This window comes from Microchirus variegatus (genome assembly GCF_963457635.1).
Source record: "Microchirus variegatus genome assembly, chromosome: 6".
NCBI lineage: Eukaryota > Metazoa > Chordata > Actinopteri > Pleuronectiformes > Soleidae > Microchirus > Microchirus variegatus.
In genome coordinates, this window is record NC_139807.1 from 149,763 (window position 1) to 163,071 (window position 13,309).

Genomic DNA, 13,309 nt, shown 5'->3' on the forward strand with positions numbered 1-13,309 from the left:
GATTTATATATAGAGAGAGAAGAGAATCACAGAATCTCAGTGTCCTGCAAAAAGCCGAGGGACTTTTTCTGCGCCACTTTTCTCACGCAAAGACGCTGTGAGTGACCGCGGTGATGCGCGCACGGTCCCGACACACACACACACACACACACACACACACACACACACACACACACACACACACACACACACAGAGAAAAGTGTCCGGATTCTTCTTTAAAAAATAACATTATTTAACTTCATCTTTGCGTCAAAGCTGCAGGATCTCTTTGTTGTTGTTGTTGTTGTCTCTCCTTGACCTCCGTGTCCTTCACTTGACGCATTGGAGAAAAACGTGCCTGACGCACAAATTTCCCGCGTGTCCGTGACTCACAGTTACTTCACTTATGTGCATAATCTCACATAATCCATGTTTGCCGTTGTCTGAAGTGAAGTTTTCACATAATTAATCTGATTTATTGTGCTTTTAAAATGATTTAAATGTACTTTTATGGATCATTTTCATTAAATCTTTATTGTTTTTGGCAGATTTGGCAACAAAAAAAGGAACTCCTGCACTTTTCCCCCCTCTGCAACCAGTGAATGTGACATTGCTCGGATCAGGAAGGCAGGGAATTAAAAGCCATCGTCGTCGTCGTCATGAATTTCGTAATGAAACAAGCGTTGGGAGGTAAGTTTCATCTTCTTTATTTTCTCTCTCTCACTTCCTCCTCTAAACTTCTTCATCTTCATCTTCTTCTTCTTCTTCTCTGCTGCTGTTTGACATTTGCTGCCTTTTCCAATTTCTCGCCCGGCTTCACACGCGATTCACGCATCATTGTTTTGCTTCGATCTCAGATGCAGAGGAGGAACCTCCCTCCTCCCTCCTCCTCCCTTATTTTCACATTTTCCCTCCACATCTGTGCTGCTGGCTGCACACACACACGCACGCACGCACGCACGCACGCACACACACACACACACACACACACACACACACACTGCAGTTGACCCCTGGGGCAGACTGAGCACAGTTTACAGTAACAGGCTGGTGATTTGTAATATAGACCGAAGCGATGTGGCCAAAAGGGCATTTCATGATCCAGTGAGTGAGAAACTGTGGCTTCAGCTTCACGTTCAGAATAAGAACTGCTCTGTTTTCACCGACCTGAAGAAGTAAAGAGAAAATATTACATTTGAGGCTGAAAGGACACAGTTTCCTGTTAGAGTCGCTGAAGGAGCGGCGTTTCTTTGCTTTTTTTTTTGGCTCAAAATGAGTTTAAATTAAAAGTTGGAGTTGTGAAATGAAAACAAGAGCAGATGGTAAATGAGTCAGAGGCAACTGTGAGTGTGATGTGTGAGATCCAGATCACTGCGCTGCGTTGATTATGTCGGTTTATCTGTTTCTGTTAGAAACTTCCTCCAATCTGAAACTTCTGAGACGAGGAGGTGGAAAAAAAATCCCATCTTCAGATGACAAATGTGTATATTTAAATGTAACGTCGGCACAGGATGAATTTAGTGGTGTTCGATATGAGCGAGCAGGTAAAGTTGGATCAAAGACACATGGAGATAAAGTGTGTGATGGCGTTACAGTGTTGCCATGCAGACAGAGAAAGTGTCTCATTTCTCACCGTCTCGCACTTTACTGACGTGGCTTCATTAAAATCCACCGTGCTGTGCTAACGGCTGCTTTGTTGCATGAATCTTTGAGCTCAAATGCTATTTTTTACCATTAAACTAAATCAAATGTATGATACACTCCTTCTACGGTGGCCCTCACATACCAGAAAGGATGTAAACACAACTTTATTCTATGTTGGTTTATGCATCAGAAGTATTTGTGTAATTACCTGTGGCCTCAAAACACCAAACTTGTTTAGGTCCAGTGTGTAAAATACACTTTAATATACTGAAAAAACAACAATTTATACATAATGATCAGGAGCTGGGTCATGTCGACCGAGGCGGCCATTTTGGACCAGCATGTATTTACAGTAGCCCCCAAGGGACAAGCTAATGTTTTGATGCTAAATGAAGGCTAGGCTAAAGGCTCTCAAATGCACTTGCAAGGGAATTATGAGGTGAGGGATCGTTAACATTCAAGATCAACTTTATTGTCCCAGAGGGAAACTTGTCCTGGACAGCAGTGCCCCCTACAGGAGAAGTTAAAAAAATGTCGAACATGTAATCGTACAGAATTAAATTATTTCATTATGCAAGAGCAGCAAGAATTGAGGTGCAACAGGTGAAATTGTGCATTTAAAAATTGATAAAAACATTCAAAATTTCTGAAATACAAAACCAGAAAAAATGCTATATTTTACACACTGTACCTTTAAGGCCATTAGAGATGCTAGAGAAAAATGGCGTTGCAAGATGGCCGCCTCCAGAAAACAAGGGCCTTGACTAAACTACAGATGAAACCCTACGAAAATAAAACTATGATTGTTATTTTAGCAAGATTTTACACTTATACAAACATACTTTAGTCAATTTCTGCCACAAAATCATTGTACAATCTGACACACTTGACCTTTAAAATGTTAGAAACACAGTATTTGGTCGTGTTATAGAGTTATTTTGATTTAAAATTGTAAAGATCTGGAGACAACTGGTTAAATTTGATCGTTTTTGGTGACATTTAAACAAAAAAAATGGGGAAAATGTTTTGTAGAAACACATTCATTCATTTACGCACACAGCTGTGTGTGTGTGTGTGTGTGTGTGTGTGTACTGGACACATCAGTGGAGACGTCGAGTCAAAAGCTGCTGAACTTAACATAAAAGCCATTTCCTCTGGTGCTGAGGTCTTCACCTGAGGCTCAGGAGTTTCTCTCCATCGCTGCCAGAAAACACGGTTTTCCTGTTTCCTTCTTTAAGGAGTAATGAGTTTTCAGTGAGCGGTGGATTAACTGTGGGTTATTATCTCACACTCTGAGGAGAAACCCACACTCCATCTGTTCACACCCAGCCTGTGTGTGTGTGTGTGTGTGTGTGTGTGTGTGTGTGTGTGTGTGTGTGTGTGTGTGTGTGTGTGTGTGTTCATCACAGCGATGGCGTGGGCGTGAAACTCATCAGTCACCTGTGACCTTTGACGCTGTTTTTGAAAAGTCGGGGTCATAAATAAAAAAAAACTTCCCCCTGAAGTGAGACTTCATGGACAGAAAGACAAGAGACTGAAGCTCAATTTCATTTCCAATCCTTCACTGTTTCTCATTTTTACACCTACATGTTGCTCTTGAAGCTGCGTTTAGATGGAGTAATGGTTTAAATCTATGCCCACGAAACAAGACACTGGACTTTCCAACATGAAATAATTATTAAAAACGACAAAAAAACCTCTCCAAAAATGACAATTTGACTGAATATGACCATGATACACTATTCCTTCAAGAGGTAATTGATAAATGTAGTGGTATTTTTCAATGATATCTTAGTTGAACCCTTGTTGTGCTGCTCAACTGTGATGTTTCAGCTAACGGCTAAGCTAACAGGTGAGTCAGCAGGTTTGTTTGTCACTTTGCACTTTAGTTAAACTGAATATTAAGCGATATGCTATACACTAAGATATTTGTCTACTTAATTCACATGGACACACATATGACTATTATTTAGTCAGTCAAGGTTAAACCCTTGTGGGGCTGCTCATCTGTGACGCCTCAGCTAACGGCTAAGCTAACAGGCGAGTCAGCAAATCGATTTGTCACTTTGCCGTCTTTTGTGTAGAAAATACAAAATACTTCCTTCCACACGGTGCTTTTTAGATGTCGGAAAGTCCAGCAAAAACAAACAAACCAATATGGGACATCATCACCAGCAGTTGTATAGCTAGCATGGCTCTTAGCCATAGCTATGTGTTTGTCTGCAGTTCGTTGACATGTTTTACAAAAAATCAGGTATGAATGAACATTACGCGAAGCGCTACTCTTTTGAGAACAACCCACACCCGTGTGTGACAGCATTTTTTTTCCCTACTTACTCTGTACTGCTCATGTCTCAGCTAACGGCTAATGAGTCAGCATATGTATTTGTTACTTTGCCCCGGAGCACAGTCAAGTGTTAGCATGTCAGCAATTGTCTTCCGTTTGTGGGGAAACTAATGAACGAGGGTTTAGTGTGTCCAAGAAACTAAACAGAGGGTTTGTTGTGGTTAGCATAGCTACAAGACATGCTAACAAACATTAGATTCATGGCAGCGTTTTTTGGATTATGTTTATCTGGTATATCTACTTATCTACTTTATCTACTATATTTTCATTTTGTGCTATATAGACCAAGTCTGAGCTATATATGAGAACTATTTTGGCTAAAATATACAATTTTTAAATGTAATTTGATTCATGCAAACCATCTTGCTAGCTCTGTTTGTGTCCCGCGGTCTCTTGGACTTCCTGACCTCCAGTTGTGGCTCTGTTACAAGCCATTTATATAGTTAGCATATGATGCTAAGTAGGAAAAACAACATGTTTTTTCATAGCTAGTGCTGTTTGTTTTGGTTAAACCTGGAAAATATGGATTTAAAAGGTTTGTGAAAATTGTCCGAGCCAAGACTTTAACGTAAACTGGATTTCCGGACCCTCATGGAGCCACTTACAGGTCTGCTGGAGTCCCCAGACCTCAGTTTGGGAGACGGCGACCGTAGCTTATATAGCGAGGGAAGCGACGACGGATGAAGAATTGATTCAATCTGCCAGGCCATTAGTGTGTGTGTGTGTGTGTGTGTGTGTGTGCGCGCGCGCGCGTGTGTGTGCGCGTGTGTGCGCGTGTGTGTTATTGTGAGACTTGGAAAAACGGAGCGTGGGGACGATTTATTGCAAATGACATCATCAAAACTGCTCGTAAACAGGAGTTTGCTTCCTCTGTTCTCCCTCACTCTCTCTCTCTCTCTCCTCCTCCTCCTCCTTCAGCATCTCTGGCCTCAGAGGAGGAGGAGGAGGAGGAGGAGGAGCAGAACCAGGCTGTAGGAGGAGATGAAAAGTGACAAATAGATCTTAAAAACTGGCTGTTATATCATGAGCGGCTGAAGGCAGAGGTTGCACAGTCGCTTGTGGACCAACACGAGGCTGTAATCTCTCTTTAATGGGAGATGTTTGTCGTCCTCTGCAGCCTTTAAAGGTCCCATCTTTTCCCTCCTCCTCCTCCTCCTCCTCCTCCTCCCCTCGTACCTGGCCTCGGTCTAATCATCCCATCGTTCATCATGCCTTCCTTCCTTCCTTCCTCCCTCAGACACTGCGTTCCAATTCCTTAGATTCACATTTTCTCAGTCACATTTCTTCCCCTCTTTCCTCGACACTCGTCACACTCCCTCTCTCTGCACCTTCATCCCTCGATCTTACTTCACATGCTTCTCTTTCCTCCCTCCAGTCCTTTGATGATTACAGTAAATCCACTGGGCGAGGCAGAGAAACCTCAATCAGGCAGCCACAGGAGAAACCTGTGTGTGTGTGTGTGTTATTCTTGTATGTGTTGACTCTTTAGGACCTGTTTTTTTTTCTCTGGATTTCAAAAATTCATTAAAATTATTCCTTAAGAGGTTTGCAAATATTTTCAACAGATCCTTGTTCAGGGTGATGCCGACTATTATGATGGTAAATTTCAAGTCATTCTGAGATACTTTTTGTTTTCAAGAAGAAAGTCATCTAAAATAAATTCCTGAATTTCAAAAATTCATTAGAATTATTCTTCTCTGGCAGAAACACTCACATTGTCAAGACCAGTAAGACCAAACCTGGTCCTAATGAGGCAGAACTGTTGTAGTCCTGAGAAGAACAGCTGCACAAACCTGTCTTTGTGAGGACATTCTGACTGTTCCTCACAACTTCAAGGAGCTTTTTGAGGGTTAAGACCAAAGGTTAGAGTTTGGCGTTGATGGATTATGTTGTTTGGTTTGCCAGAAAATAATGGAAAATGTTGATCTGTGAAGACGTTTTTTTTGCAAAGAAACCAGAAAATAAGAAAATGTTCACATATAAGAAGCTGCAAAATCAGAAAAAACACTCAAACGGATTGAAGTAGTTGCCGATTAATGTAGTCATCGATTCATCTCTTCAGTTGTAGCATCTGTAGTCCTCTCGAAGGACGCTGTACGAGAATGTGTGTGTGTGTGTGTGTGTGCAAGCATATAAATCAGACACAGATTAACGGTCGACAGAAACAAAGAAATACACACAGAAACTGGCAAACGACACAATGAAGACATGAAAACAGACAAAAAAACCAACATCAAATCCTACAAACGCACTTACGTTCATTTCCTGTAGACCATATTTCATATTTACTACCCAATGACCTAATCCTAACTTCAAAACATGTCTTCACCTTAAAATGTAATAATTTACGTTATAAGGACTTGTTTTTTTCACACATCCCCATATTGTGAGTGTGTGAACACACATAGGTCCCCACAACATAAGGAAAACCAGCCAAACACACACAGAGGGTCTACTGTGACACGTCTCCCTCCAGGTTTAAAAACCACAGCAGAGAAAAAACATCACAGAGACGCAGTGAAGAAGAAGCCATTGTTGTTCTAGCTGCTGCACAAACATGTAAACCTTCTCTAAGAGGACAAACTTCAGTGAGTAAACAGAAATAATAACAGTGGATTATTTACTGCAGAGCGTCCGTGCACAATGCATATATATATATATATATATATATATATATTTATTTATATTTATACTTATACACAGAGAGAGCCAGGGATTCTTAAAAGATACTGAAATAAAAGTTGAATTTCTCTCTCTGAGTCACCTCTCCTGGTAGAGTTTTAAAAGTGTGAAATTTCAGGGCAGATGAAAAAGAAAACTTTCATTTCCCCAGTGGTTCCAGTTTCATCGCTGTCATAAAAACACAGCAGCTGAAAGACGTCATAAAGGACAAAAGGTACTTTTCCTCACAGTTGCTGTCGTGATGCTGCAATTTCTGCTTGAAAAAAAAATCATGTTTTCTTACAGAATAAATATAAAGAAGCAAGGTTTTAATCGTAGTTTTTCCAAAAATCTACTTTATCACGTTGCGCCTCCTTCACGGCCTCATCTGGGGCAGCGCTAACGGCTAAGCTAACGTGTGAGTCAGCAGATTTGTCGACGACTCTGCTGATTATGTTGTAAAAGTCAAAATTATGTCCTCACGCTGTTTTTTAGAAGATTTCGTGTAGTGATTTTCTGTCGATGGAACGGAGCTAGAGTCAATAGATTCTGCCGTTTTGGAACAAAAGTCGATAAATATAGCGACAAGTTTAACTCATGTCCTCCATTTTCTCCAGTCAAACACTGTGTGATTGTTCTGATCGGCCAAAAGGGCATTCAACGTGGATTTAAGGCCAAGTTGCCTTGACAGCACCCTCTCCTGGACCATGTGGAAATGACTTCAAATGGTCTGCTGCACTTCTAGGTTGTTTATTTGCAATTTAACAGGTTTTTAAGGTCTGAGTTTCAACTTTTTGACCAGTAAAAATATGAACTGTGTAATTCTGTACCCTGTCAAAGTGCATCAGGACAAATGGATCATTTCCTGAATTTCAAAAATTCTTTAAAATTATTCCTTAAGAGGTTTCCAAATATTTTCAACAGATCCTTGTTCAGGTCGATGCCGACTATTATGATGGTAAATTTCAAGTCATTCCGAGATACTTTTTGTTTTTGAAGAAGAAGAAAGTCAGCTCACTCTCAAAGTGCATCCGGGCAAATGGATCATTTCATGAATTTCAACAATTCATAAAAATTATTCCTTAAGTGGTTTCCAAATATTTTCAACGGATCCTTGTTCAGGGCGATGCCGACTATTATGATGGTAAATTTCAAGTCATTCCGAGATTTTTTTTTTTTTTTTTTGAAGAAACTCAGCTCACTGTCAAAGTGCATCAGGGCAAATGGATGATTTCATGAATTTCAAAAATTCTTTAAGATTATTCTTGGGTTAGCGTTAGGCTATTATTATAGAACATTTCAAGTCATTCCAAGATACTTTTTTTTCAAGGTACTTGAAATGTACCCTAAACAAGCATTACTGTATATTTGGTAGATGCAATGCTCTAAAGTTCAAGGAAAAACAAACCCAGGAAACTGTGGTAAATGTGGGTGATGTTGTTTTTAAACACAAACTCACTGAGCGATCACTTTTCAGCCAAACACGCTGTGAAACACAGTCTGAACGTCTTTCATCTTCATTTCCACAAAGACAGAGCGCCTGCTTCAGTCGGACGTGTTGCCCGGTCGAACAGATGGAGCCGGAGATTTGTTTTTGCTCCGGTATAATTCAGCCGTGGTGATGAAGGATAGGGAAGTGAAGCAGAACATGATCACTATCACTTACATACAAATCCACAAACCTGACGCAGATCACAGTTGAGCGGATTTACGTTTCCATAAAATAAATAAAAAATAAAGTTAACAGATCTTTGGCCTTTGTGGATAAAGCAGAATTGTTCAGGGCCGTGAAAGGAATTGGAGGTTTTACTTAAAGCTGCAGTACGTAACTTTTACTGTTTGTTTTACACACATATATACAAATAGATCTGCCTCCGTTTTGTCTTGAGCAGACATATATCTATCATATATATCTAAAAACAGGCTCTGACAAGCAAAACTATCAGACCTGACTGTGAGAGCGTTTGTGTGTTTACAACAAACCACTGAATGATTGTTTCTTGTGTGTAACAATCACATGGGAAAACCTTTCGTGAGTTTTCAGTCAAACTCCAACCTGTTTGCAGTCATCTCGCTTTACTCGAGCAATGTTACGGTTTCTTCCAAATGTCTTGAACGGCTTGATAGCAGAGCGGAAAGCGAGGAATGAAACAAAAATCGAGAAAAGAGTTTGCGATGAGCTTCATGTTTAGTCCGTTTTGTTTCCTCGTCACTTTTTCATCGTCCACCTCCGGGCGCTAACATGCTAACATGCTGTTGCTGCAGTATTTTACTTTGGTTTCACACAACGTACGCATTGTGTGCTTCTAGCGTGAAGTTTTTTCCTTCATTTGTGAACATTTCGTCATCATTTAAGAGACATATTTGCGATGCATTTTTAAAAAAAAATAGATGTTTTCTTTCACCGCTCATGCACAGCTAGCGTAAGTGTAAAATGCTGTTTCCTGCTTGTGTGTGTGGTCAAAACATAATTAGCCTAAAGGACTAATTAGGATTAGCTGTAGAACCCTGGAGAACAGAAGTATATGAAGATATAGTGCGTAACCACATAAACCTTCCCCCCCTCTGGTGAATTGATTTGTTTACAAGCCCAGAGAGAGAGAGAAAAACAGCTTTTTTTTTTACTGAGTTTCATGTTTTTATAATAACGATATAATTCTTAATGTTAATGCATTAATGTACTTAAACAAAATAACGTCAATAAATCAGTGACTTGTACGAGCCCTCGTGTGTGTGTCCTCTCTTTTATTTTTCCTCCTCCTTTTTAAACTCGACCTGCTCTCTGCTAACGAGCGTTGTTGTTGTTGTGTAAATGCACAGCGGCTTTACAAGCGACAGGCTTTTCCCGCCGTCTTCGTACGAGCTGCCGTGCGAAATCGCTTCTCTTTTTTGATTAGATTTTGATTTAAACTGTGTAAAGCGTCGCCTCGGCTCGACTGTGGTTTTATACCATGCTTTCGTCTGCTCACATTTTCAAATATAACAGCATCTCTTTTCAACGTGTAAAAAACCCACAGGCTTAGATAACGTGTGACGTGTCCACGTTATAACACATGGATTCCATTAAAAAAGCAGCCTCAGTGCACGGGTGGGCAGTTTTCTGTGAGCCGATCAAATGAGTTCCTTCACACTTAAGTGGTTTTTGGCTGAGACGACGGCGTAGGAATAATGTTTTACGGTGGAAATCGGCCCAGTTTTTTTTTAATGCATCTCATAGAAACGGAGGCAATGTAATCCTGATAAATTGACGTGCGGTAATGATATCGCTCGCCCTCTGAAGAACCTCCGTGGGCTTTTATCCTTCACGGTGTGGAGCATCCGTTTGGAAACCGTATCATGCTCTGAGATGCTGATAAATCATTTTATTTGTCGTCTTTTTTAAATAATTTTTCACACTATTTTTGAAAAATAGGGTTATAATATTGCTTATGTCGTAGTTTAAATGGAACAAAAACATGAGCTGCAGAAATGGTTCAATGTGATTTCCAGCAACGTCAGCAGTTTTGAGAATGAGATATTAAACACACGGAAACCAAACATCGATACGGTTAAATATCACAGGATTTCATTCTTTTTAACCCTTTAACGCCGAGCGTACATCACCGACGTCACGTTGGCACAATCGCAAAATTAGCGTTAGCGTAATTACGCTACGTTTTTTTGCTATCGTAAAAATTCCAACGGTTTCTGGAAGCTGAGAAGTTACACTTTAATGCGCCAACATGTGGTTATTACGGTAATTCCACCCAAAGACTGTGTTTTTTTCTGAATAAACCTTTTTGTTTTTCCTTCATTTGAAATTGTTAAAACAGTATTCTGACATTAAGAAGTTGTAAGTTGTAAATAACCGACAGATATTGCACGTAATTCTGGAAAATTCAAGAAAAACACTTAGTTACAGGACATTTTCTGGTCCTTTTTTGGTTAAATCCATACATTTTGAGGCTGAGGTGTAAAATAGTTTAACCTCCAACCACTAGTTGGCAGTATATTGTTTATACACACATTAACATTTTTATTTTAACTATCAGAGATTTTTCTTAAAATAGATTATTGTTTGTGTTGTTTTTCACAGAGCAGAGATGACCATAAATGGATTAGAGGGTGGAGCTGGGGAAGAAGTGAGGGGGTGGAGCTTATTGAAAAACAAAAACGCATGACACCTGCTGTCAATCACGGTGTAGCCACGCCCCAAAATTTATAGTCAGTTTGACTTTAAATGGAAGCAAAATTTACAAAATGGACGATATGAGTCAAGCGAGGCGTAGAAGTGAATTTTCCCGGAGACTTTTCTGTACCAATATAGCACCGCCCTGGTGGCAGCTTTTGCAATAGCACTTCAAATTTTGCTTCTTCTTTTTTTAAACACATTTCTTGTCACGCTTGTTTCCAAATGTGGGACGAATTTAGGATTATTTTTATCGTATTTTTATCTTATAAGAAAACAGTTGTGTCGCCCCCTGATGGTCATTTAAGAGGATACAGGTTTTTAGGAATCTCTCCAGACGACACTGATGATTCAGTCAGAGCTTTTTAATCACAGTAAAACACATTTTTAAATATTAAATTGACTATAAGCTCAAGTTCCAGTTGTTGTTCAGGGGAAACTTGGACTTTTTAAGAGGTAAAGTTAGCGATTTAAAGATGTGTTTAAATGTCAGTGTGGTGAGGGGGATATAAGTAGAACAGTGCTGCATCTCTCTGAGGAAAAGACCAGGATAAATCCTGTAATTTGACGTTAAACACTGTTGATATGTTGTGTAGAGAATCTCTGCGTCTTTGTCTTTGACAGCTCACCAGGAAACAGCTCGGCTGACTTATTGAAAAGCAGGGAGTGATTGTGCATTCAGTCGTCGTCGTCTGGGGAAACCCTTTCAGTTTGATGGTGTCATAAATGCACAGCAGCTTTATTACCCCCCCCCCCCCCCCCACACACACACACACACACACACATATATATACATACATACATATAGAACAGTTCACTTCATGTTCTGAATCATTTCTCACGTGGTTCTGAGAGCACTTTAAAAGAGAAAAATGTCATAACGGCTCCACACAGTGCTATCTCTATGCTAATGAGGCCGCGCTGTTTGTGTTCAATTCACGCTGCGACTGCAAATAACGCTTCTACAAACACCATCAGGAGGAGGAAGAAGAAGAAGGAGAGGAAGAAGAAGGAGAAGGAGAAGGAGACAGAAATCCTTCACCTGACTCTCAAAGATAAACACAGAGTGAAGATGTTGATGTTCCACTTGACATTGTGGCCAACCGAGCTGAGCCGATACTAAAATGTGTCGTCACTGTCCGACAATGCCGAACTGTAGATTAAAGTTAAAATAAAAAGACTTAAAAATCCAAAAAAAGTAGTAACATTGTCCATGGAAATGTCTAAAATATCGCGAGTAAAACGAAATCACGGCAGTTTCATGCAGCGGAGCCGCGATGACTCCGCCCACGTTGAGTAGGTGCTATTTTTGTAGTGGAAAATCAACCTGAACTGTGCCGTTCTGAGGCAAGGTGAGCCGGGACCGTAGTGGAAAAGGGGCCTAAGTCTCTGGTAGTGAAAATGACCTATTCAGTAAATTTAAGGTGATATTTAGCTTAAATTTATGCTATCGTTCAAAAGTTTGGGCTCACCTATAGAATTTTTGTTGTGTTTTCCATTAAAAGTCAGGCTTTTATTCATCAAAAGAGTTGGAAAATGAATAGAAAATATAGTCAAGACATTGACAAGATTAGAAATAATGATCAAGGGTTTTCTAATCATCAATAGTCTTCTAACACCATTAGCAAACACAATGTACCATTAGAACAGTGGAAATGAGCCTCTATACACCTATGTATATATTCTATTAAAAACCAGACGTTTGCAGCTAGAATAGTCGTTTACCACATTAACAATGTACAGAGTATATTTATGATTCATTTAATGTTATATTCATTTAAAAAAATAACCTTTTCCTTCAAAAATAAGGACATTTATAAGTGAGCCCAAACTTTTGAACAATAGCGTACATCTCAATGTTCCATCAAGATGCCAAAACAATGAGATTTCACAGATTTTCAACATAAAAAAACAAGATATTTGTGACGTAAGGACGGTTAGGATACGGCAGCAGATTTTAAAGCCAATATTGTGTGATATTGATATCACGTCGTCTGCACTTTCGAAACCTGTAATAGTGTCTTGTGAGTGATTTCCTGCGTCTGCGCTCATTAACGGAGGAGTTTAATAAATCCATATTTACTAAATTAGACAAACGGCTTCACTGGAAAACGCTGTCAGCGTCGCGAACAAACGCAGGCGTGCACACTTTTCACACAGTAGACAAACACATACACCACGTCTTTTTTTTGCTTCCCTGAGATAATTACGCCACCAAATTGATTTCTTTCCCCCCTCCTCCTCCTCCTCTTCCTCTTCCTCCCCCTCTTCCTCTTCCTTGATCTCGACGGTGAGTTCGGGGAATCAAAAACACTCGTGCACCTGCGTCGCTGTAGAGACGCCGGTGCTTATTACTGATTCATGTTTTGACCTAGAAAGCGGTTAACAGCGTAAACAGAGGCTGCGGCGACAGGGGACGAGTGGATAGCATGCGTTAGCATTAGCATTAGCATCGCGGAGCACCCTCTACAGTCAGAATGTCTCTGTGTGGGTGCATAGAGGTACAGCC

At 40.1% G+C, this 13,309-nt stretch overlaps 1 protein-coding gene across 1 annotated transcript in view; it reads left to right on the top strand.

The window, feature by feature from the left end:
- Nucleotides 1-531: 531 nt before the first annotated feature.
- cplx1 (complexin 1) overlaps nt 532-13,309 on the top strand; it is a gene marked incomplete at its 3' end in the record, with an annotated part of 55,750 nt that continues 42,972 nt past the window's right edge. The window contains exon 1 of the mRNA XM_083891815.1: nt 532-670. Coding sequence (XP_083747941.1) covers nt 640-670 — 31 coding nt within the window. The 5' untranslated portion in view covers nt 532-639. The remainder of the gene's footprint in view (nt 671-13,309) is intronic.